Source organism: Paramormyrops kingsleyae, chromosome 3 (genome assembly GCF_048594095.1).
Source record: "Paramormyrops kingsleyae isolate MSU_618 chromosome 3, PKINGS_0.4, whole genome shotgun sequence".
Classification (NCBI taxonomy): Eukaryota; Metazoa; Chordata; class Actinopteri; order Osteoglossiformes; family Mormyridae; genus Paramormyrops; species Paramormyrops kingsleyae.
The window spans coordinates 32,377,731-32,403,580 of record NC_132799.1 but is presented as its reverse complement, the minus strand read 5'-3'; the positions used below and the strand labels follow the sequence as shown (position 1 = coordinate 32,403,580).

General features: G+C 43.6%; 2 protein-coding genes across 9 annotated transcripts; one reads left to right on the top strand and one right to left on the bottom strand.

Moving 5' to 3' along the window:
• The first annotated feature begins 1,205 nt into the window (after positions 1 to 1,205).
• LOC111843410 (uncharacterized) lies at positions 1,206 to 24,619 on the top strand. 8 transcript variants are annotated; one of them, XR_002838155.2, is made up of 19 exons: positions 11,756 to 11,889; positions 12,038 to 12,101; positions 12,185 to 12,339; positions 12,531 to 12,595; positions 12,745 to 12,835; positions 13,763 to 14,029; positions 14,515 to 14,808; positions 15,256 to 15,507; positions 16,043 to 16,348; positions 16,435 to 16,553; positions 16,719 to 16,938; positions 17,028 to 17,177; positions 17,544 to 17,734; positions 17,925 to 18,076; positions 18,237 to 18,494; positions 19,163 to 19,322; positions 19,401 to 19,536; positions 23,143 to 23,328; positions 23,403 to 24,619. XR_002838155.2 is itself a non-coding variant. In XM_023810987.2 (18 exons), exons 2-18 carry the CDS (start codon positions 11,871 to 11,873, stop codon positions 19,668 to 19,670), a joined length of 3,033 nt encoding a protein of 1,010 aa, XP_023666755.2. In that variant the 5' UTR covers positions 9,258 to 11,558; positions 11,834 to 11,870; the 3' UTR covers positions 19,671 to 19,744. The 8 variants fall into 8 exon arrangements, 7 of the variants coding, with proteins under 7 accessions (XP_023666756.2, XP_072566280.1, XP_023666755.2 ...); XM_023810987.2 differs by lacking the exons at positions 23,143 to 23,328; positions 23,403 to 24,619 and adding an exon at positions 9,258 to 11,558 and having other exon boundaries at positions 11,834 to 11,889; positions 19,401 to 19,744; XM_023810984.2 differs by lacking the exons at positions 23,143 to 23,328; positions 23,403 to 24,619 and adding an exon at positions 11,578 to 11,747 and having other exon boundaries at positions 11,834 to 11,889; positions 19,401 to 19,744.
• On the bottom strand, positions 20,513 to 22,903 carry LOC140577521 (glioma pathogenesis-related protein 1-like). The gene is made up of 5 exons (XM_023810991.2): positions 22,612 to 22,903; positions 22,104 to 22,346; positions 21,799 to 21,890; positions 21,586 to 21,671; positions 20,513 to 21,060 (listed from the first exon to the last, which is right to left on the bottom strand). Exons 1-5 carry the CDS (start codon positions 22,795 to 22,797, stop codon positions 21,020 to 21,022), a joined length of 648 nt encoding a protein of 215 aa, XP_023666759.1. The 5' UTR covers positions 22,798 to 22,903; the 3' UTR covers positions 20,513 to 21,019.
• Positions 24,620 to 25,850: the final 1,231 nt, after the last annotated feature.

The following is a 25,850-nucleotide window of genomic DNA, read 5'->3' as shown; positions in this document are numbered from 1 at the left end:
GTTCCTCAGAATGATTCGCCGCCGTCAGCCCCTTCGAAGGGGGGGGGTCTCAGTAAAATTGCATCACTATTCTTTTCTCATTCCCCCTTGGCAGTGAGATGTGTTCAGAGGCTCTGAGCGATCCTGATTGGTGTTGACACACCGGAATTGAAAACAGCTGAATGCAGTGGCAGAGTGTACTGTAAATTATACCACACATTTTAAATCCTCAGGCCTGAAATGGGGGTTAAAATTCTGAAGGAAATGTTGAAAACGGTATTATGGTAGCTCGTTGATTTTTTTCCATAATAATATTTATTGTACAATTTTTTTTCTTATATCTGAGTGAGGGGTTATATAACCTCTAAGAATGTGATTGAAAATCTGGAGGATAAGGGTAGGCAGCAGAAGACAGCTTTTGCTCTCAGGGCCCCAGAAAAACTCAAAGTGACGTTGCTTTGATAAAACCGTGAGCAGCTTGGGATATGTTGGCTATCTCATGCCCCAACTGTTATCCCGGTTCAACTAAGCTTTGAAACCTGTTCCAACAGTCATTTTTTTCCAGACTGGACAAATGGCATATAAATGAGATGTCCAAACGTGGCTCAGGCTACTGTATCCCATTCAGCCTGGGATTAATTAAGTACATAAACTGCCAAGAATCTAATGCAAGTGGGGAATCTGATCCATGGAGAGCCGGTTCGGGTTTTTGGGATGACCTCTCAATTGGCCAATAACAGTGGGTCCTCAGGACTGGAGTTGAGAACCGCTGCTTTATTATTGGCTGATAGAGAGGCCATCCCAAAAACCCGCACCGGTTCTCCACGGATCAGGTTCCCCATCCCTGATCTAAAGCGATTTCTGTCCTTCGAACCTGACCACACAAATCATTATGGGCAGTAAGTTGACAATATTCAAGACATTCATGGATTAGTGTGCATGCCAACCAGCTGCCCTATTATATGACAGCATGTACTTACTTCACTCCCTTGTAGCTTTATGAGCCTTTGAGAACCTCCGCAGTCGACATAAGGATGTGTATAATCTGCTAAGGGGACTTTCCGAGTCGTTCTGCCGTTCTGAAGACAGTTTTTGAAGCTTGAACATTGTGTGCAATGCTGTGTTTTAATGAGGCACTCGTGACCCAGGACAGAGCATTGCTAATTTAATAAGACTGACATTACTAATTTAATGAACTGCAGTCCAGACAGAGACGACCTCACAAAATCAAGCGTGAAACCAGCAGGATCGGAGCTCCGTTGTGAGCGAGTTTCATTCAGGGGTCTTTTGCTTTTCAGAATTTGTCTCGTATCACGCTCCTGGTGCAGCATAATCGCTGGATATCCCTCAGCTCAGAAACACAAACAATTTACTGAAAGCACATAATCCCTGTTTTTGACATGGCAATCATTGCTCCTAGAATGGACTGAGCGTCAATGGAAGCCTGGAGTTTCGACTTCCTACGATTGACGGGGCCTAGCAAACAGAGGGGGCTCGTGACCACAGTTTCCCGAGGATGTGGTTTGCCGTCTTCAGCCCAGTGCGTCTCTGAATGGCTTGGCAGTTTCGCTGTTTGTGCTTTGGTTTCCTGCCAGCCCTGGATTATAACCGTGTTGTGACTTCAGCTACTGGCTGTGATCACCAGTCAAGCAGCATCACGGTTGCTTCAGAGACACCCCAGGTGCGTAAAAAAGTGCGTATTCAAAAAACATCACGCTTTGGCTAAAGGAAGGGTGTGGCCTAAATGTCAAACAATACCATCATTTCTTGAATAAAAACAAGAAATTAGATTTTAATAACAGTTTTATTAATCTATAATGATTTCACTTACTACTCAGTTACAGTTACTACTGAAGTACAAATCATGAACAAGTATAGTAGCTACGTGACGTAAAAGATGGGTCATGATTCATTAATGATGAACAACTAGTTATTCATGACTTGTTCCTTAGTAGTTCATAAAGGTTTACAGAATTAGATTAACAAGTATAGTAACTGCTTGAGATAAAAGATGTGTTATGATTCATTGATGATGAACAAACATGAGATCAGTATGTAACTAAGACGTAGTTTGTGGTTAATTAATACATAAGTAATAGCATACTACTACAGTATTTGTGTCCCCTGAAGTAGTGTCACCGACTTTTCTCATCCTACTGTATCCTTGGAAGATTCCCTGAATGAAAATCAAGCAGACCTTCCATCCACCTTATGAGGATATGATTGAATTTATTTTGATCCTGTTAGGAATGAACTCAAAACATGAGCTGGTGGAGAAACTGGTGGATGACAGTTGTTTGCAGATTGGTTTGGTTAGATCTGCTGATGGAGTCACAGTCACAGATTTTCATAAAACCAAAAAAAAAAATCCCCACAAGGTAAAAAGTTACAGGTTTTTAACACATTGTGGGGACTTTTGGTCCTTATAATGTAATATATATACACACACACACACACACCCACACACACACACACACACAAATCAGACTATATCAACCCCATGAATGTTTGTCATCCAAATATGACATGATATGTAGCTAAAACCTGACTCCCATGACAAGTGAAAGTGCCCCCCCTTTTGAGGAACTGAGTGCCCCTTTTCAATTACCGATGATCAAAGGCCCCCCCCAGTTGAACACCTGCCCCTAGGTTTCTGCATGTCCCAGATCTTCACCACCCTTTATAACATGCTGTGCCAGACATAGCCTGTGACCAAACACATTACAAGTGAATGCACTTTGCCAAGAAAAAACTGTCTACATTTACATTTTTTATGTGGGCTACGCTACATTGCAGGTTTCCTCGTGCCCATTGCACTTTCGTAGTGTTTTAATTTCCAAGGCATCCTTCCTGAAGATACAGCCTTGCAGTGCAGACCAATCACGTCCCGGTGCTGCGTGAAAACAACCGTGAAATCATTTTTTTTCCCGCAGGTGCGACTCGTTTCCAGATCCGCGGAATAATATAAACCACTACAGCGAACATTCTTAATTGCCCCCCTCCCCTCCAAACAGATCTGCATGGGTGTGAAGGTCCCTAGGGGTACCCACGTCGTTTCCGGGGAGCGACGGTGTCCGTGGCAACCGAGCGTGGGGAGCCTGCCTGGTGGGCTGAGGCGGCTCACTGCGGTGGGATGACATGCAGGCCACCATCGTCATTTTTCGTTCCCTTAGCTAATGGGCCATTTTATTATACCCACAATGCACTGCGTCCTGACACTGCGGGCTTGGGAAAAAACATGGTACCAGGGGGACACGGCTCGTGACTCTTTTCCACAGCACATCTATCTTCATGATGGCCAACACGAACTCCCATCGTTCCCGGTGAAGGTGTTTTTTAAGCATCTGGGAGTGTGGAAACAGTAAAGCTAGCTGTGCATTCGTCACGGTAATAGTGGTCTTTCTGCGATGGATAAATTCAGAAAACCCCTTTCATGGAAGATCGCTTGACCTGACACACATAATAGATTAGCTTGGTCAAGGCGTAAGGCAGAACACCGACTGCGATCATCTGAGAATGAGGATGCTGTTTATTTCTTTCACGGGAGGAACTCTTTTAAATCTCGCACCGCTTTAATTGCCACTGCAAAGCCAAGGCGCGTGAGCTCCGCTGATCCCCCAGGGAAGAGTCTGAAAATATGAAGGGATGAGAGGTAAATTAGATGTTTGTGCTGCGGATTGCAAGAAAGGGAAACAGGCACGTTTTATTTACACGGGAGTCGTCCCGCTGGGAGTGCCTCGTAAAGGATACCCGGCTCGGCGTGGGGGGCTCATACTGCGGTTAATCCCTCTCTTACCAACATTCCACTGGATTGAATACAATCATTATTAGACATAATTACACATGACAACAAAATGTGTGTTCATGTGTGTATATAAATTATAATAAAATTGCAGGTAACAGCAGGCATGTTTCAAAGATGATCTGTCTCTTTGGGACAATATAATGATGGTTAGGGATGTACTGCACTGGAAATAATTAAGAGACCACTGCATATTTTTTTTTAGATCTGCATTTTTAAATCTTGGTTTAATCCTGGTTCTGCTGGCAGAAGGCTACACTGCAAGGCAGGCTTCTCCCAGGCTCAGAGTTTTTAAGACAGCAGCAGACAAGGATAAGGTGAAGCAGGAGACACTGGGAATAATCAAAAACCAGCAAGGTAGAGGGTAGAAGCAACCTTCTAATGGCAGGGATGTCAACTTATCTGAGAGTTTCTCATGAATCGGAGGATGACATCAAGCGACTTCGAAAAGGAATGGGAAACATTAAGTGGTGTGAAGTGCTCTGCTAAGACAATTCATAACAGGCTCCTAGAAGCAGGACTGAAGACCCATAAAGCAAGGAAGAAGCTCTTCATCAATGAGAAGCAGAGAAGAACCAAGATGCAGTTTGCAAATATATATATATATATATATATATATATATATATTTAGAGAGAGATACATCAGCTCATCCCTGTGCAGGGTAATTGACTAGATGAAATAGGATGTGGGTATCTGCTGTAGCAGCAGGAGAGATGGAAAATAGAGTGGTTATCTTAATGTCCATGCAGCATGTCACCTGTCACTTCCAATGCTATCAGGTGCAGTTTTGGCCATTGGGCATGGGGGATTGTCTGCTGAAGATCTAGAGGATGTCACTGAGATCGCCCCCTGGTGCCCATCTGAGATTCCAACTGTGTGCTGAGGCTCTGTGCCATTTAGCCAATGGTCATAGAGGGGCAGAGTCAGTAATACAGCTATGTCTCTGAGAAAAGGCCTTAGCTTAGCACGAAGTTAGCCATGACGGTTCACGGGGGTGAAGCAGGGAAAGGGCAGCGCTGCCCTGTGGCAGAAGGACATGTTCTCTCACCCCGATTGGTCAGTCACTTCACAGTCTGGATAGTAAGTCAAAGCACTGCTGCATCACATGGCACCCCGTGTGGGCAGGGCTTAGGTCTCCCATCATGAATATTAATGAGGATCATAATAATAATAACAAAAACCGTCGGCTGGGACAAAAGCCTGTAGATATTGACCATAAAAGCCCTGATTGCAGAGCACAAAAGCAGCAGTATGACGGGAGGAAGCCGAAGCCGGCGACCATCTGTGGACAGAAACGTAGCGTACTGACTGCTGATGAATGGATCTAATAAACAGCATCTGCTTTCTGTGTAGTAAACATTTTGCGTACTTAATCTGGAGCCCCGCCAAATGCATATTTAAAAACCGCATACCATCCCCGCCTCAGAGCGTTATATCAAAACCAAATGCCGGACTGACCCAGGATTCTCTCTGCTGCTAATGAGCTCCTTGCTGGCATATGGAGGAAATCGGAGGAGGAGACACCGTGATGGGGTGAGGGGGGTGCACTCCAGCAGGTAGCCCGCACACGCCCTGACAGACACACAACACATGGACACTCTACCGCTCTTGCTGTCGTCATATTCCTCTTGCTCATCTAAGCCCTCAGTGTCGTCGTCCTCCCCCCCCCCCCCCCCCCGGCTTGCCGCCAGCTGATTATCAGGACCTCCGACCCGATCTGCCAGAGGGGGACCAGTACATGCTGCTGAGCCTGTGATTAGCCTTCACCCAGTGAGCCCTGCGGGGACAATATCACATGTGTCTCACCTAGTTCTATGCCATTGCATAAACTGTACCAAATGATCATAAGCCCTGTGACAGAAATGCTTTGATGCTCAGAATGAGAGCCGTCGATCTCCATTATGGCTGTTTGTGACGTCACGATTCTGAGCGCCTCTCCTGGGGCAGAACCGGGAGAGCGAATTGAGAGCTAAATACACAAGGCTGGGCCGCTGTTAGCCCTATCCATCTCTTGTGGCCCAAATCCCTGACAACCACAAGCCAACAACAGCCCAGCATACGAGAGGTGGGGGGTTTGGAGGGGGCTGGGGAATGTGTGCCACATTCCTCCAGGTGATCGTCGGGCCCTTTGCATCTGGGAAAGTCACCGGCACCCAGTCCTTGCTTATGCAAGAACTGCAGCGCCATCTGCTGGCAGGCAGAGTAACGGGTTACTAAAAATCCAACCTCTCATTTACCTTCTTGTTAAATCACAATTAGGCTGAAACAGACAAGGAAATATGACGGCCTTTAAAAGTCCACCTTCCCTTTAAATAACTTGAATATAAATGTCATATATGTAATGATCCCCCCCCCCTCATTTGACCAATGCACTGCATTCCCGTACATTAGAACCTGATAATAAACTAAGCTACAATATCTAAAATACTGGAAGTGATTACACCCGGTGTTTTCTTCTCGGTTTGCAGCCATGACGTGATCAGGCATCTCCACATGTGGGACAGGCCCTGGAGCAAGGACTGTTGCTGCGTTTCACAGGCTGCTTCGTGCCCGTGGGAGGTGCTAGAAATAGACAATGGGAAAACACCCTTAATGGTTACTAAAGATACATTCACGTCAGAACTGTGTGCCTCTCTAAATCTGTAATATACCAGCAAGCTGGGAAGATTTAGCCTCGATACTGAGCATTTCATTTACGGCCACTGGTAATATGAATGATATTTTTCTTCTGGAATAAATATCGTGAGCTGGCAATATCTGGAATGTGCAATGTTCAGCCTGCCTCCAGGATGACCCTTGATTATACTGCTTGAAGTGTGGAGGATGTCATTCCATCATTGATGTCATCCTATGGAAGGTTCCTCACACAATGATCACCTGCCCCTATAACGGCCAAATCGGGAACATGGCTCTTCATCTCCCCTTAACCTCCCTGAAAACAGTCGCCAAATGTTCCTGGGCTGATTCCTCCTCAGGGCAGGATTTGCAGATCTGAAGTTTCTCCAAGAACCAGAAGGTGCTCATGACTTTATATCTACTGAGGAATGACATTTTCATATGAAGCAACAGCAACAGTATCTGCCCAACTTGCTAATCCTACAGGCCATTGAAGATCTCAAAGAGATTATCTTGTACTAAATTGTGTTTGCAGTTGTGATCATTACCTCGATTTCTGGACATTGGCATCTGCTAACTAAACTGGCAAAAACCAGAATGCAGAATGAATAAACCAACCCAGCAGACAAACAAAAGCACCCCGTCTGGAATAACAAACAGGGCCGTGGATGAAGGCAGGATCCGCGTTTCTGTCACCGCCTCTGTCTGAGCTGAGAGGCTTGAGTGACAGCAGGCTGGTGATGTCATTCTCCGCTCTATTGGTCACCCTTGCGAACATTCCCGCCCCCAACTTCAGCACACGTCGTCTAAATCACAGAGCAGGCCTACGTGTAGTGGTGGTTGGCTCAGTAGATGAAATACCTCCGTTCCTGTGAGTGTTTCTCTCCAGCAGAACACCGTGTCGTTTTTTTTGTGAATGGACAACATTACAGCCAAGACAAATGGCTGAAGGCAGCTGGCAAAGGATGCCTTGAGATCCCCCTGATTGTAGGACTAACAGTATTCACAGAAAACTAAAAATGATTATTCATTACAAAAACGACTGTTTCTGTAAGCAAGTTGAATTGCATTGATTTGAAGTTAATTTTGCAACGTGTTCCTAGCACTCTCTCACATTGTAGTAAATCTCTGAGATCGAAGCTCTGTGACAAACTGTAAGGAGGTGAACTGCTGGTGTGTCAGTGGTCCTGACAGCAGGGGGGGTTCTGGGGGAGGGGCAGTGCCTCTGTAACAACATGCATGCCCCCCCCCCCCCATGGCCCCCCTAGATACATATGGTACTTGGGTCTGAAATAAATGCATTATTATTATTTACATTTACATTTATATACATGGGCTAAAAAAAGCAAAGTAAAAAAAAGTAATCAAGTTTGTGGAAGTAAGACAGTCTAAACCAGAAATCGGAGTGAGTTACAGATTTGTCAAAATTGCAAAATGTAACTGTAAAGCATTGCATAGATAACATCGATTTTCAAAATTGTCTTTTGCTTCTTGATGCTAGCAATCTAATGTAAGTCATACCTGGAGGACATTAAGGTCAAATGCATTGGGCCCCCTAACAGAACAACTGGCCCCAGTTTGGCCCCCAGCTGAAGTGGTCTAGAACCACCACTGCCTGACACCTCATCAGGCCCTTTGGTGGCACATTGAAGAATAGCCTGCAGGATCCCTCTTGGTCTGATTGGATCCACTGGATCTCTGTGGATCTATAGCAGCCTGAGGGTAGCAGACCCTGCTGTACCAATGACAATTACCTGGCTTAGGTGCACATCCTCACCAGTAACATGCCAGATGGACACGCCTGCAGGAGCATAACAGCCCCTCCAGACGATAAAGGCCGGACATCACATGCCCGAGTGCCCACGTGCCTGTGGCATTTCAAACATTTCTGCATTTCTGTGTCGAGCAGGGTAGAGTCCTTCCTTCCCCACCAAATGCCCTGTGCAGAGCGTGTGGGGGTTTCGATGCAGGCAGGTACAATGTTTCCAAATTTGCCAAAGGGAAGCACCACCAGTCACTTGGAAACCACCATTTTTACTGAAGTCTCTGGCCGGTTTCTCCTTCTTAAGATGAAAAGGTAGAGTTCAGGTCATTCAGCTTTAATAAATGAAGTTGTTACATGGCTGGGATTGACGTCTGATTCTGGAAAGAAACCATTTATGATCCCTTTTTTTGCTCAACTGCAAGCAGCTCAATTACAATTACAAGCAGCATCTTTAAAGCTTTTGTGAATCTTTATATTTGGTAACTTCTGAGTCTGCAGGCTGCTCGTATGACAGCTTCTGGCAGCAATGTTCTAGTGTTATAAAGAAGACGAGAAAAGTTAAAAGCAGGGTGTTGGACAGGCAGCTATCTAACACTATTTCTGGGGCAGTATTTGTAAATCGGAGTTATGAGAGATACACTAACCATGTCCATATTTTCTCAGTGTGTAAGGGTGGAATTGGCTGTGTCATATTTCACTGTTTCAGTGATATCAGCAAAAAGGCCATTTTAATACTATGCCAAGTAAAACAAATTCACGCTGCTTAGGACTGTGGCACATGATGCACAGACTGTTCTTGATTAAACAGAAAGGAAAAAGCGCCTTAAAATTGTCTAATTTCTCTCTCCATCCTTTTTCATGATGACGTATATTCTGTCCCGTGGTATTACTGGTTTTGGAAATTTCCAGAAAACAAATGGATTTGTGCAGAGGATGCTTCTGTCTCACTGCCACCCCATCTCCACACACCCCCCCCCCCCAAACCTCCCCCCCCCCCCCCCCCACACTTCCAATCCCTCATTCTGCAATTATTGGGCCATGAATTCTACATGAATCAGCCAGAAAATAGTAAAATTGGTCCTGTGAACCCAGATTGTGTACAGAGCTGTGAGAATTGTGATTCGTGTGAAATGGATAAAGGGCAATTCCTTCAGGCTGCAGGGCACTGTTAAGCCATAAGAAGACTTTCACTACACAGCATCAGTCATTGAAGAAGAAGAAAAAAAACACTGAACAGTACAGCACCACAAAAATACAATGAGAAATCTTCATCCTCCCAGGTAAGGTTATTTCTTACTGAAGCCAGCAGATGTTGGAGCCATAAACCTCAACAATACAGCTAATTGCTGGCAACACTCAGTGTATGTCAGCTGAAATGATTTTTTTCAGCTGACGTTGACGTTGCCTTCCTCTGATGTGTTTAGCCTCTCACTATTTGAGCAATCGATTCCCACATTATGGAAATCATCTGTCATCTGCTCAGGCATAACAGCCCCGATTAAACTCCAGCTACTGCGATAAATAACGAATGATTGATTCTCACTAATAACTAGCACAGCGAGGGATTCGTCTCCTGACTTTCATATTCCAACTGACAGAAGAGGAGAATAAGCAATAATGCTCTCTTATTAACCTTTAAGAGGCCATATTTGCAAACTTGGTTGTTTCCAGTAGTTCAAGTAATACTTTGGAAACAAACCCTTTAAATATGAGTGTAAAGTGCAATTCTTCCCCTACTTATTTCTGTGAAAGCAGACATCAGAGAGGTTTGTTATGACTGGTCAGATTACAGTAAGCTAACCTTCTGGCCAGCTGATAAGGGGGACCCTTTGAAATGCTAGACAGGTTTTGGTGGTAATTGATTCTGTGGTCTCTGATCAGTTGTTCGAGCCCTCCTGTGGTATTTTACTGACATTTATTAGCCTAGGGATGTATAGGATGTAGTGAAGAGAGAGACGAAGCTCGATCTAACTGTGGGTCGTAGAAACACAATAAGAAATCCAGCTAAATCAGGGGTGCCAACTTTGGTCAACTGGCCAGAGTGAGATTTTCCAATTTGAAACAAGTCTGCACACACACACATGCATTTACATGGATGTAACAGTTTAATTACCTTGCAAATCACCTGTAGGGCTTGCAAACGACCCATTTGATGTACCTATATTTAGGTTTATAATGGAATAATATAGATTTGCTGCAAGATTTCTTGCGTGAGAGTTAGATGCGAGAGTTGGCAACACTGCCCAAGTCCTTTTAAAACAGTGGTTCTCAACCTTTTTTGCACCGCGACCCAATTTTTACCATGCCAGCTCAGTCATGACCCTATTTATGTATAGGCTAAATTAACTCTATGATAAAGCATGCAGTGCACTCTGCAGTTCAAGCCAATCAACGCCTATCGCACAAATCTGATTGGATGTGCCAATGAATTTTAAATTAAGCATCTGTGGTTTGGCTTTTTGGATTGGCTGAGTGTTCACTAGTGTTGCGCTAAGCATTTGCCGACCCAAGACCCGTTTATGTAGGTTCATTCTAGTACTGGGGCTGTGAAATCTGATCGTGGATCAGCATAGGAGCTTGCTAGTTTTAAGATACTTATATGCCTCGCGACCCTTTCAGAACTTGCCGCGAACGAAATTTGGGTCGTGAACCACGGGTTGAGAATCGCCGTTTTAAAACATTAAACCGTTCACTGACTGCTGTGTCATCAAAGGTTACTACCATCCGTCTGGTGCTAAAGGTGTCTCATAATTTTTTAAATAATAATAACTGATACTTTATTGAGCCCCGTGGGGAAATTGTCTTTACGCCTCCCTCAACTTGCTCTTGTAGAGTAAGTTGTCCGCGAAGGGCAGCCACCCGTAGCGGTACCCAGGGAGCTGGAGGTTAAGGGCCTTGCTCAAGGACCTGCAGACGTGCTGAGGCTACTTTGTAAAGTCTATATGTAAAGTCTATTTTGCAGTTTGGGCTTTTTTTTCATGCTTCTGAAATAATGAATTTTTGTAGATTCGCATTTTTCACTGAACATCGACAATATATAAATATACTGTGAAAATACATTGGGACGCACTACAGTGAATGATGGGCGCAGAAGACGGATGGTCTCACTGACCACTAGGATGTTTACACATCTGAACTGATAAATGGAGAGGAAGCTTGGATCCCAAACGCCCACTCACCCCATGTCATTCAGCACTCCACAATTCAGGAACTGCCTTTAATCACATTTGTTTGTCTGTTAATTAAGCTACAGGATCGCATTAATTATACATCCAAGTTAATTGCATTGTGTTTTAATTACTTCGTGAATTAAAAGCCAGCCATTTTGTGCGAGAGGGTTTTTGTAGGAAATATTTTTGTCCACTAAATCTCAGTGGTATTTTTTGCTTGACCGTGTAAATAAGCCTTATATATCATGTTGATATTATTATTGCTGAATGAAGTGTTAATTGAACACGTGATTTGTCTACCTATTCTGGAATCAGTATTTGTAATGGGGCGCAAAACGACGTCAATGGTTTTGTGTTTTCATCGATTTCTTTCAAATCGGCGTTGTAACCAGAAACCTAATCGGAAATGATCATGTAAACAATTTATTTGGTTATTAACTTGTGCATCTTTATTAATCAACAGAATTTAAACTGCATTTAATTGGACGCATGTTTTGCAGGATTATATCAACATTAATACTCGTATTAGCTCTACTGATGCAGTCGGCGTCGGCCAGTAAGTCTTAATTAGGCTACTTGAAATGAAGTTAGAATATTTTGCTTTTTTTCCGCCATTAATCCTGAAACCTCACCAGATTAATGCTACAGTTTATCAAATTTATTTAAAGCGGATCACTTGTAAATACCTGCTCAAATCATTTTAGGTGCCGACGACAGTATCGCCTTTTCCGTCTGTTGGATGATAAAAGAAAATACTTCACCTGACAGGTAGTAGATCCCACTAATACTCCTGTATATGCGGTTTCATGCTCATACTTGTTTATATTCATAATCGTTCTCTGTCTTTATAGACCGGAAATCAAGCTTTTCCTGAACGATTCCCAGCTGGAGCCCATAGAAACCAGGGGCAAACTGACGTCCCTAACCGTGTCCCCGTCCGACACGCACACGCTGAGACTGAAAAACGGAGGCGGCTCTCGGCTGTGGAGGTTTTCAGTAAATTCAGGTCTGCCTTAAAAAAGAAAGGGGGTTGGGAAGATCGAGTGTCAGTCACTTAAAATGTAAAAATGGGTAAAGGGAAAGCATTGCTGAAGGGTCTGTTCTTACTGAATTTTCTAAATATAAATTGACTAAGGACTGCAAGTGGTTCATAACAAGCTATTACTAATAATTCATCTAATAACACTCTTTTCAAAGGTTTGAATACAGTCATAGTTAGGAGTGAGTATAAAGCTCAGGATAAGCCATCTGCAGAGACTTTAGTGAGTATTAAGCTTCTTGCAGTATATCCTTACAGTTTCCCCCCTGCTTATGGCTTCATTATGCAGCGGTCATACAGTCTATATTAAATACTAAGTGCTTCGTCTGACTCTCGTTTTCACCCACGGGGTGTTTCTCTTTATGTTTACAGGAAGCTCTCAAACATTTCAAGCCAACGCAAGTGTTTGCCTGTGAAAACAACACACTGTATCTATGCCAAGAAGATGTGATCGTCGTACTTGGTAAGTCTCTACCTGTCAGGGTCGGCACCTGTCCGACCCGGTCCTGTTTTTGGCTAGCGTGTGTTGCTGGTCATTCTGTTTTCCCCCCTCCCGCTCGTAGACCTCAGTCCTTGTGTGTTGTTTCATGTTCTGGGCTGCCGCATAGCTCAACAAGACAGTACCCTCTGGTTGTGGGTTTGAGGCTAGTCTCACTCGTTCTGTTTTATCAGAATTTTTGTTTCCTAGTATTTTATTACTTGGTGTATTTTTTTTCTTGTTTTTAGGCTTAGGTTTCTGCTATGTGTTGTTTTTGTGTATTATGGTCCTAGTCTCTCTGCTGCTACCCTAGTGTTTGCTGTGTATTCTTAGTCTTTTAGTGTTTGCTCGGTCCCTTAGTTCTGTGTTTATTTAGTGTTGCTGTTTCCCCCTGTTTCTCATTGTTCCTGCACCTCCCTTGATTGGTTAATTGATTGTTACACCTGCTCCTTGTTTTCCCTGGTTTTCCATATGTATTTAAGTTCTTGCCTTAGTTAATTTCCCCAGTTGGTCATTGTGTTAAACTCACAAACTTGCACCGAGTCTATATGGTGTGTTTTTCTACTTCAGTTCTCAGTTCTGTTCCTGGTCTTGCACTGTTCCTTTATCTGTTCTATAGACGTCTTGTAGTTAGTCTTTGATAACCAGGATATTGAACTAAGTCTTTAGTTATTTAACTCTGTGTTTCCCCATCTGTTTATGACCCCTTGTAGATGAATAAAAATAAATAAATAAAATGAATTGTGTAATACCACATCCTTCATGGTAATATCTGAATATTAAAGATTATGTAGTAGGTGCATATGTGTATGGGGAAAATGTGTATTTCTGTATTTTTCTTTCCCTAAATTCTACAAAATATAATTTATAGCTGCGTGCATAGTCGTGTGATAAGTGTTTATCCGCTCCTAGGCTCCACCCATCGTTTTCCATTGAAGGTGGTGTCCCGCAGCAGCGCCACCTTGCTGCTGTCCTGGGTGGCGGATTCTCCCCTCCCCCCTGACCCTGTGCATGGCGTGTCACTGTATCGGTCACCTCCGGACGCTCAGGCTGCCAAAGTCACGTACACCACCCGTGCTGACCGATACAGATTTACGTCTCTGGATGCCTGCAGTAACTATCTGGGCTGCCTGGAGCTGGCAGGCAGCTCCTCTGTTATTTGTCTCAAGACGCTCACGGGTAAGGGTGTCTGGGGGGGGGGGCGTGTTTCTGTTAAAGCGCAGTTATATTGGCTGAAACTTGTCCTAATGGGGTTCATCAATTGGTTTTGTATGTACACATTATTCTATATGATTTCCAAAACTCGCCCATTCCACAGAATTCATTTTTGAATTTCGCTGGATTTAGTGGGTTTTGGAAATTTAACGGAAGTTCCGTGTTAGATTGTGTGAGTTTAATTCCTGATAGTGTGTGTATAATGAGGAAGCTTGACTTCATTGGTGGTCTCATCTCAAAGAGTTTTGGAAATAGACTCTTCAATGAAAACCACTGTATTGTGTTGTTGATGTTATGTATAGCACCTTAGATGGCCCTGGGGGAGATGGTATTTCAAAGCACTGTGTACTTGTACATGGATGTGTTGAGAATAAAGAACTCTTGAGTTTTGAGCATTTCCAGGTGAAATGAACACCTCATGAATGCAGTGTCTTTGTATGAATTCCAAGATCCAGATGTCCCGAAAAACTTCAGTGTGAGGGCGTGGAACAGCAGCAGTATTACTATAGCTTGGGACTGCTCTGAGAAGCAGCTCTACTCCTCCTTCCTGGTCACCATGCTCCAGCTCAATGCCTCCAGCCACGTGGTGGAGACGGCGTCCCTCAAGCATGAGCGGAAGCCCTTCATCTTCACAGTCAATGACTTGCCCCCTTGCAGCAAGGTGAAGTTCGCTCTGCAGACCGTGTGTGACTCCAGTGGCGAGTCTCGAATGAGCAGTTCGGTCGTTATCGACGGCAACTCCGGTAAGGCGAGGTCTTTGCCCGATTTGCCCCCACAATCCACAGTTTTGCTCCATTCCAGTTCCAAACTTACCTATACCAGATATCCAGTGTTCTTCAGAGGTAGAAAGTTCAGGTGCAGAAAGTACAAACCCAGACCAACCCATTGAGTACACCGTGACTGTGACTCTTTACTCAACTGGTTGGTTGAAACAAAGCCTTGGTCTGGATTTGTACTTTCTGCACCTGAACTTTCCACCTCTGGTATTCTTAATTGCTTGCTTGTTTGCTTCAGGCTGTCTGGGGATTCCCAGCGGACTGGGATAGGAAACATTGGCTTAGCTTGAACTTGAATGATGTGTACATTTCCTTTTGTTACATCATTACTTGGACTCCCCTTGGTTTGAGTCAAATTTACGGCAGTGTTAAAATGGTGGGTGACATCCTCTTGTTTTCTTTCAATCACTGAAGCAAACTCTGAAATCAGGAACCTGCGCCAGGTGGCCTCCAGCCCAGGAAGCTACTCCCTAAGATGGACGGTGCCCAATACCTCCTCCATTGCTGTGTTCAGGGTCTACCACCAGGGGGCGCTTCAGAAGTCCACCTTCCTGCCGACACACAGGGTGGTGGGCTTGCAGCCCTGTGGCCGGTATAAGGCCCGAGTGGATGCTGTGTGTGGGGACAGCGTTGTCATGAGCACTAGGACCATACAGACCAGTACAGGTGGGCTTTGAAGTGTGCGCAGAACCTGATTTGTGCTTATGATGGACATGTATTGATAGACATTATAGAGGCATTCAAATACAGCACAATGTAATTGGAAACAAATGATGAGAAAAGACAATCAAGAAGTGCAGAAATGTGCGGTAACAGTTTATGGTCTGGAAAATGAGGTCGGAATCGTGAACTTGTATACAAAAAAAAAAATTAGAATTCACTTTATTAACCGTGTACACCTGCAAGGAAGGCATTAGGAACTTGTCTGGGCAGTACTGGTGCATACGTTCACAGCCAACATCAAGCACAAAATCAGAAAAAGAATAAATAGAAGGGGAAAAAAACATTTTACAGCAAGGTGAATAAGGTCCTTGGAAACGTAGAATCACCAAGTTATGCGGAAACCTTGTTGTTAATTTGCAATGCATAACCCAGGTACAGTTGTCTGCATCAAATGTCAAAATGAAGTGAGGGTGATGTCTTTCATTTGCAATCTGTGAATAATCACACACCCCCCCCCCCCCCCCCCCCCCATTCTAAGGCCCTGGGAGCATCTTCGACCTTCAGTTTCACCAGCAGAACTCCACTGCTTCCTGGAGCTCAGCCTCAGGCCCCGCAAAGGCTTTCGCCTACAGCCTTTCCCACCCAAATGGCTCACTTGTGAGTAGCGGGAGGGTAAGGCAAACTGATGTGCTACTCTCGGGCTTGGTTCCTGGTAGCCCATACCAGATGGAGGTCTGGGAGGAGTGTGGTGGGGAGCGGGGCAGACCGGCAACGCTGCGATTCCTCAGGCAACCGGTTCCCGACGATGACGTCCTCTACCCTGTACCAAAGGGGAGGCACTTGGGTTGGTATTGGGTTGCTGTAGCTCATTGGGAACACTGACCAGAACCATTTCCATTGTTTCATGGTCTTTTTTTGTTCAATCTAAAGGGTCGCACTTTAATCCCGATTTGCATGCTGCTATTATTGTACCTTGGATGTTGCCGGAGTCCCTCAGAGAACCAAAGGCAAAAGCCCGAGTCGAGCTGGAGAGCATCATCAGAGCCAAAGTAAGAAAGACCTGTGGCTTTAAGTGCACTTAACACTACATACTCTAAGTATGTGGACTGAAGGTCAAGGTTAGCTTCTGGTTTGTAGGCACCATGAAGAACCTGTTGACCTTAAGGTGGTAAGAGTACACATTGCTGTAGTCCTTTTACGGTTATTCTTCTTAGTTACAGGCCATCTTCAGTGGGTTGCCATATCCAGTAGAGGTGAAACTGCTTGAATTTGAGGACCTTAACAGTACAGGACAAACTAAGATCCCCTTCCAAGTTTTAGACCTTTCCAATGACGATGTCAAAGTAAAGCTGTCCTCCGAGGAGCTGTTGACTTACATTCAATCACTCAGCTTAGCCCAAATCACCATCAAAGACCATCTGATCTACTGGGATGGTAAATGTCTTGAATCTTATGTGATGTAATGTCTTCTGAAGTCTCCATGGAAATGTTGGCTGTGTTTTTAAGCCTTACCCAATTTGCAGATCCTGATGAGTGTGGCTCCTATGAACTGAACTGGTGTGATTCCAGTTCCACCTGCATCAATACCCTGCTCTCCTACACCTGTGTGTGTCAGGAGGGTTACTACAACGTCGGCCACTTCCTGATTCCTCCTGTGCCCTCAGCCTGTTACAGTTGGTCACTTATTTCTGCTACTGAACATGACTGCGAGGATTTAGGAAGCTTGCTGTCACCACTGATTAGGTTCTGCATTCAGTGAAGAATGACATCATAGGGAGAAGCTTCTGTTTTAAATGTGATACCTTGTTGGACTAGACTGGAAAATTGTGAGCAGTGACTAAATTTGAGAAGTGAGGGCTACTTAGTTTGCCTCAGAAGATTGGTAGTTTTATTGGCCTGGATAAGTTATTGAAGCTCAAGTGCAAATGGATTGTTAGTCTACAGAGTCCAAGAAGCATCCTGTAAACATCACTTTGGTATGTTGTCTGACAAGTTGACAATGAAGTCGGCTTGAGTATAGATGAATTCCATTTTTTCAGAGAATGGGATGTTTGTTGAGTGCAAGGAAAGCCTTGTCGCTGGTGGACTGGCAAAGGAATTCCTGACCGGCTTCTTGGGAGGCAACGTGAGCGTCATCCTGAATGACGGACGCTGTGCTGTGAACGAGACTGACGCGTTCTACTTTTTCAAGATAGCCGGTAAACCTTCGGAGTGTGGGGCTGAAAGGCAGGTCAGTTTCTGACACACAAGCGCATTGTTAACATCCACCTGTAATTTGAAATTCAGGGAGGAATCACTTTTGTGTACTAAAATATACTAGAACAAAGGAACTTCATTTTGAAAAAGTATCGCAATTCAATATCATCTATTAACAGCAAACTATTATGAAAATTTTCACAGTATGTAATGTGTGTTTATAGATGAACAAGACACACATAGAGTTCAGTAGTTCCCTGACAGTGACACTCAGCCATGAGAAGACAATTACCCGGAATGACCTCCGGTTGCTGTGGAGGTGTACCTACCCCCGGCACTTTCTGCATGGGGCCCGGGTCAATATGGATGCTGAATGGTGAGAGGCTGACCCTGACTCTAGCTGAAGGAAGATCTGATCCAGTTCTGAAAAAAATGGAAGGACCAGACCTTGGCTCATGTTGTATATTTGCAGAAGGCATCACATTGAAGAATAGGCTGAAATACTGCTCATTTGATTTCTCTCTCTCGTCTGCCAGGTTTAGTTCCCATTCTGTCGTTAGTTACAACTTCTCACACATTCTGGATGTTGGCATGATGTTGTACAATGACACCTCCTTCATGTACAATTACACGGATGGCGTGGTACTGAGCCCAGAAGACTACCTGTTCCTCGAGGTGACACTCCAAGCGCAGGACACCTTGGCCCACGATATGCTCCTGGCAGTGATGTCATGCTGGGCAACAGGCACAGTGGATGCAGTCGAGGACAGGAAAGCCTTTTTCCTTAAAGACGGGTGCGTTCGTGCCGCCGTCGAAATCCTTGTTGCATCTAGGAAATTGTGAAATCCCAGTCTTATGGGGGGAAAAAGGCATTTTCAGAGTATTAAATCATTTGCTTAGTGTGTATCTTTTAAAGCAGTGTTTCTTAACCCAGGTCTCGAGGAACCCCAGACAGCAGGCACGTGTGGGGCTGGGAGTGCACGCCCCCCCCCTTTTGAAAGTTCTAAGTGCCACTTTTTGAATAACCAACAATCATGCAAGATTTACTGAGCAAAAATTAGTGCCCCCCCTCCACCCCCTGTTCGAGCACCTGCCCCTCAGTCTGTACACAGCATTGCTAGTCACTTCACCTATATTTTTTTGCTTCCAGCACACCTGAACCAAACAAGTAAGAACACAGATGAACACTGGAGGTGTGCTGTGAGCTTGGAGGGGGTAGAAAACTGGAGGTCACTGAAGACTGGGTTGAGAAACACTGCTCAAAGGCATTGTTTTGTACGCTTATTGTATGGCAAAATTGTACAGCAATTTTAAATAGCTGTGATTTTGCAACCTTTAAATCAAAGTTCATTGTTCTCCACTTGAAATAACCTTGGAGATTCGTCTTGGTCTTCTGAACTGGTTGAGTTGTTTGGTAGGGTGTGATTATTTTTATTTAATTTATTCATTCCTCTTCCTGTAGTTGCCCCTCCGATGATACGTTCTCCTGGCTCACACTGAATGGGTCGGGGAAGAGCAGCAGGTTCTCTGTTCAGATGTTCACCATGTCTGTTAATGATGAACTTCCCATCTACATCCACTGCTTGACTAAAATTTGCACCCCGGATGAAGACTGTGTGACTGTAAGCTCAGGCATTCCACTCCAGCTCTTCCAGCCGTCTGCTGCAAAAGGTCGTTGATTAACCAACATGCTCCCCCAGGAATGTCCTCCGACCAAGAACTATCCAAAGATGAAAAGACGACAGAGAGGGAGCAGTCAGGAGCGATTTGCGGTTGTCTCTGCTGGCCCAGTCTTCATGGATCGTGGCGAGTGGATGTCGAAAGGCGAATTTGCATGTGAGTGGACGTGTGAATTTTTGATGAGAACCTGTGTGATGTTAGTCTTACTCCACTCCTCTCCTCTCTTTCAGGGAATGGGATGTTCATTGTTATTGCTGTACTTGTGGGAACGTTTGGCTTTCTTGTTGTAACCGTGCTTGGGGCCAGTGCCTTGAAGGCAGTCATGCACATATGTGGCAGCAGTAAATAGACATTCAAACCACAACGTTGTTGTTTCCAGTTTTTTCTTGACATAAATGTCACAACCTTCACGTGGTGCCAACTGTTTGCTATTGCCAAACTAAACAGTATTTGTTGCTATTAAACTAAACCATGACATTTAATATTTGGGACCAAGTAACCTGAAGCACCCAGCTGAAGATTATTAATCGGCCATATACATCTGCTCAAGCTGACTTCCTTCCTTCTGTGCTTGCCAGTTGAAACTGTAGTGTGTGTTTCCATTCTGTAGTGTTAATCTTTAACTTTCTTCTTATTATTTTTTATATAAATAAAATTTAAACCTGCTATTCGAGGCTGTCCATCCAAATAAGCTTTTTTGAGAGGCTATTACCTTATGGGTTCTGGGATAGGAATGAAATCCCTGAATGGGCAGGCATTTGACGTTGGACAGAAGTTGTATTTACAGAACCACTAGAGGTCAGCCTTGCTTGGTTCATCTTTGGCTGTGGTTTGTGATGTGTGTTACCTGGAATAGTTGGATGTTAGAAAGACTTGTCTGTCTTCCTCAATGTTCAATTGAATTTTCCTCTTGTTTACATGGTTTCTCATTTTACTTGTCCAGCTAGTTGCTTCTTACAGTAACAGACACCTTTTTGGGTAAGAACCAGCAGTATTCAGCTAATAAAACTATATTAATTGCCATGTGATCAAAATGCTGGATTCTCCATTTATGATGTTAGTAATTGCACATTTGACCTTTTTGAAATAACTTGTCCTGTTAACAGAACAACTTGTCCTGTCACATCACACCTTTGCAAGTTAAGCCCGATTTATTTGTATGGAAATATATTGCAAAATGAGTTTATGGGAACACGCCCAGCAAAATAAATTGTTTCGAAGCACCAGTCAGCACTGCAATTCACTGCAAATGCCAGCAAATGAAATGACAACTGCATTAAAAAAACAATGAAAACACAGTGTGGATCAATGACCTATTATTGCACACGTTGTTGCAGGCAAAATATATATGACTAGCCTGCTATTACGTGAAAGATGTAGCCTGTTTTAACAGTTAAAATTTGACCATAGATTATTTAGCCTAGGGTACTGGTAACTAGGGTACTGATTTGTCTTTATTCTTAACTGGAAAGTAAGCAGTGTCATTGTATTTTTCCTCTGTGGGCAGGAATGGGATGAGACTTGTAGGATGCAGGCAGGAGCAGGACAAAATATGACCAGCAGTGGAGGGAGGAAGCAGGACAGAATCTTGCAGGTTCTGGACGGGCGAAGAATTTAGAATCCTGTCCCGTGCCGAACTCTATTCCGAGTCGGGCTCCTTGGGGGATTCTCGAACCCCATCTACCAAGATATAAGGGAGGAACACAGACATAATCAGGTATAATTTCACAGTACACCTGGTTTGAGTGTTGATATTAAAACTTAAATGGGTTTTGGTCAACATTTAAATGTCAACTATCTGCCTTGTGATGGGTTGGTGCCCCATCCTGGTTTATTCTCTGCCTTGGGGTCATAGGTATAGACAGGCTCTGAACCCCATATGACCCTGCATAAGAGAAGCAGGATTAGAAAATGGATGGATGGATATCTATCCATCCATCCATCCATCCATCTATCAAGTCCGTATCCAGCACAGGTTGCAACGGGCCCGCAGCCTATTCCAGGAACCTCAGAGCCGACGGGTTGCCAGTCATTCACAGGGTGCACACATAATCACTAACACAATCATGTATAATAGGAAATTCATAGACACCCAACCCAAAAATTTGAGATTGGTATTAGAGCTACTGGTCATCACTGAGGAACTGTCTCAGAATAGGATCATGATGCATGTGAAGAATTAGCAGCAAATCAAGAAGCACTTACAGCACAAATTGCTCAGGCACTTTTTCCCAGGACATGAAGAGCAGGGAGTTCCTTTCTGATATGGGCGACGTCCCACGACGTTCCCTCTAATCAGAGAAAGTTATTCTGTAGCCGTCCATGTCAGACATAACAGTAAAATGAAATATAAAAGCACTACTTCATTCTGACATGGGGGTTGGGGGGGGGTTCCTTTTGATTATTGTAATAACTTACGCCTCTCCATAGTTGCACACGAATATTATTTCTGTTCCGGCTTGGCAGGTGTTGGAAGCACAACCGACCTTGTAACTCTTTGCCCACACGACCTGGGGATCAGAAATGTGTTAGAACAGGCTCCATGTTTTTCAGTCAGTTGTACATTAAATCACATTATTTAAATGTGTTTAAAATCAGGCCCACCCAGACTTCCCCTAGAAGACCCTCAGCGATTCCATAGCCCTGCTTATGTTTCATAATAGGCTTGATTATTAGTTAAAATGGAAGCTCCAATGGGGAAATGTTACCTTCAGTAGGCTTACCTGAGTGTAATGGCCACAGCCGTTACATTGGTTTGTTTGGTAGGAGTAGTACTTCGATTCGCCAACCCACATCTGGATTGCGTTCTCCACGCTGAATAAGGCAGTCGATCCCTTCCAGATATTTTCCCCTACTGTTCTGAATGAAGGGTGCAGCTTGTATGGTATTTGCAGTGAGGGATTATGGCTGAAGATACATTTACTTGCCCAGTCCTGAGCAACTTTTGCTAAAGTCTCATCCCGAGTCTGCGTAGGAAAAGAGAGCATGAAGATTGGAGCTGAGTTACAGATGGTAAAGCTGGGGCTGAAATGCAGGTTATTTATTGTTTCTTCCTGACAAAACGATTGCAGCTGTTATAATTAAAGGAACAATTATTGCAGTAATTATCCATATATATCAGTATATATTGCAGCAATCAAAGTAAACATAAAAATGTATAAATTTCACATTACAGTGTGCAGTGCCACATGAAACACAATTTTAAATAGATCAGATTTCTTAACTCCTCACCATGTACATCATGTTGCTCGCCGGGGGGGTCACTCTGGAGCGATGGTAATTGTGGGTCCTGACACACAATTCACTGAAGATTGGATCGGAGATGTTGAGTTTCTGTCGATCAGTTAATGGCTGCGCATTCATCCTGGAAGTTACGATTGCTGTCCAAATTACCAGACACAGCGAATTGACCGCCATTGCGTACAATCACGTTCCAAAGCCTTTGACTCCTTATCAAATATCTTCTTTCTGCGTCAGCTTATATCAGTTTCTCAGCTGCATTCAGGAACTACTACAGGAGTTGCAGCTGATTGCATTTGTGAAACAGGAACAAAAGGCATGCAATATTAACCGAAAAGATGAGGTTTGCAAGTCATCATGGTTTCATTCATTTCTGTGTACCTGCACAGGTAGTTCCAGCCGCCTAATAACAGGGCTATATTAATGCATTTTAATGTTTTATTAAACATCTTAAAATAAAAACCTGTGATTTTTTACTGATAAATAATGAAACACAGATGCCTGTCTGTTTATGGTTTCTAGAGCTTCTAGGACTTGATTGAACAATCCCTTGAATAATCAGCACGGCTTCTTGCTTTATATGCTGAATGGGAGAGGGGAAAACATCATCATTGGGGTCATCAGGTGGGCACCCTCCATCTTCAGTGTTTCGCTGATTTAGCCCCATGACACCTACGGAGGGCTCAGAAGCAACACCTAGCATCCCAGGTGAGTTCCCCTCTGTCTTTACCCCTCAACGGTCATATCGTCGCCCAATTTGAGTCCTTTCTCTTGATCCACAGCCAGTTGCTACTTCGGTCCGCAGCCTCTGAGAGTGACTTCACTGCCTGCCGAAGGGCCTGTCCTTTCACCCCCATCCTCTTCAGGAACCAGGTTGTAGTTTTGGCAACGAACCCTCTGCACCCAACTTCTACTGGGAACACTTTAGTACGCCATTTGCGTTGTTCTGTGTGGGCAGCTAATTCAGCGTACTTCAAACTTTTCCGCTCGTATGCCTCGTCAACAGCAGCTTCCCATGGTACCGTTAGTTCCAGAATATACAAAAGTTTCTGAGAAGTTGACCACATAATGATGTCTGGCCTGAGGGTAGTTGTCACTATCTCTGTTGGAAAGATGAGCTTGTGGTCAAGGTCGACCTGGTCAAGGAGGGAGGTGTTTGCTCTTAAGGTGGACCCATCCATTCATCCATACACCACTTGTCCTATTCCGGGTTACGGGGGGTGCAGACCCACTGCGGGGCACACTCACCTGGTGTACCCTGCTCACCTATAATTTGATAACTCCAGTTGACTTTAGCACGTTTATGGACTGTAGGAGGAACCAGATGCATCCCACCCAGGGATACAAAATTAACAATATGAGCATAGGCAACTTTACCCAAATTTTTCGTAAAAAGTTTGACTTGTGATCGAATTTTCCCCATAAGAAATGATGGAAAACCAATTAATTGGTTCCCGGCCCCAAAAAAATTACACCTAAATATGTTTTTTTTTAGCATTTAAACACAAAATGAACCGGATAAAACAAGAAGAGCATATACTGTACTAAACACATCTAAGCACATTTATCAAAACAGTAATTTGTAAAGTAAGAAAATAAATGTATCCAAACAATGTGTCTGCTCCTTCCGTGTGCCAGCTGTTTCTGGTTGTTGTCATGAGTCCTCTGTATTTAGTCCGCATTTCAGTTTGTTTCCCCAGTCCGGTCATTGTATTGTCCGTCTGCGTTTTGCCTGCCTTACCTGTAATTAAACCCCGTATTCCCCGATACCCTGACGTCTGCGCCTTTGTCTCCGTTCCGTCCCCTCTCAGCACAATAATATTATTATAATTAAACGTACTAATGGTTTATTATTAATATTAAAATAATGAATAAGAAATCTTTTTTAAATGTATTTTATTATATAATAATAATTACTGTTACTGTCTATCATTGTCTAAATGTATTTTTACCGTCTAAATCAGGGGTCTCCAACTCCGGTCCTGGAGAGCTACCGTCCAGTAGGTTTTCTATCATACCTGGCTTCCGATGAGCCACACCTGTTCTCAGGTAAATACCAGGAGCAGGTGTGGCTCATCAGAAGCCAAGTGGGACGGAAAACCTACTGGATAGTAGCTCTTCAGGACTGGAGTTGGAGACCCCTGGTCTAAATATATGTATTCTGTTAGTGTAAACATGCACGGTGCTATCACAGCGAATGCGAGGCTGAGACTGAAGCTTTACCCTTTGTTTCCGCGTGACTCATTTCCCCGGTACCCGCCGACAAGTTATCCTAGGTCAGCGTTCACGGTTTGACTTCTGAGATTCAGATCGAGTTCTAGCTAATTTTTTTCCCAAACTGGTTGGTTTGACTTTTAAGAAATTCGAGTTCTGTGAGTTTGAGAACTGAGGTACCACTGTATATAGGACAGTTGTCTATGAGTTCTAATTCTTTATCAAGAATTTGGATGAATATTTCTGTTCCAGGAAAACGTGTGTGTATTTTCTTTATTTTTGTATTTTCTTCAGCTAACTGGATGCACAATTTATTAAGGGCAATTATTTAAATTTTCTACCAAAGAGTGCTTCTCTGTTTTTGCTCCTCAGTTGTAACACTCACAGCAAAACAAATATTTAAATGCTAGCTTCTGTGAAATACAGTTCAATTAAATGCAGTTCCTGCAAAAACCACAGTTCTGTCACTCAGCTACCTTTTTTGGTATTTCCAACGAAAGCCTTCACATTTAACTGTCTTACAAAGATAATGTACATAATACATTTTGGTGGGTGGGTCCCCCAGCAAAGATTTTATCAACTGGGGTGTGTAGAAATTCATAATGTAATAACTGCACATTGTAATAAAATAATGCAATAAGTCATTAAGTAATATTTTGCCAATAATATCGTAAAAAGTAGTTCCTGCATTATGAAATAACTGGAAACGATGTAATAGGTTATTTTATTATGTGCAAGAACGATTACATTATGAACTAACTGGAAACCTGTTTGTTAAATTGACACATATAATAATTAAATAAAATTGAAGGCTTTACCCACACACACAGAGTTGTAACATTCAGGTCCAGAAACTACAAATCACCAACTACAAATGATGAAGGTTTTGTTTCAAGCAAGCAGTATAAAGAGGCCCAGTCACATCCATCCATCCATCCATCTATGTAACTTTCTGTCTGTCTGTCAGTCTGTCCTCCACATGTAATAAAACTGTTTTTTTTTTACATTGTGGGGAC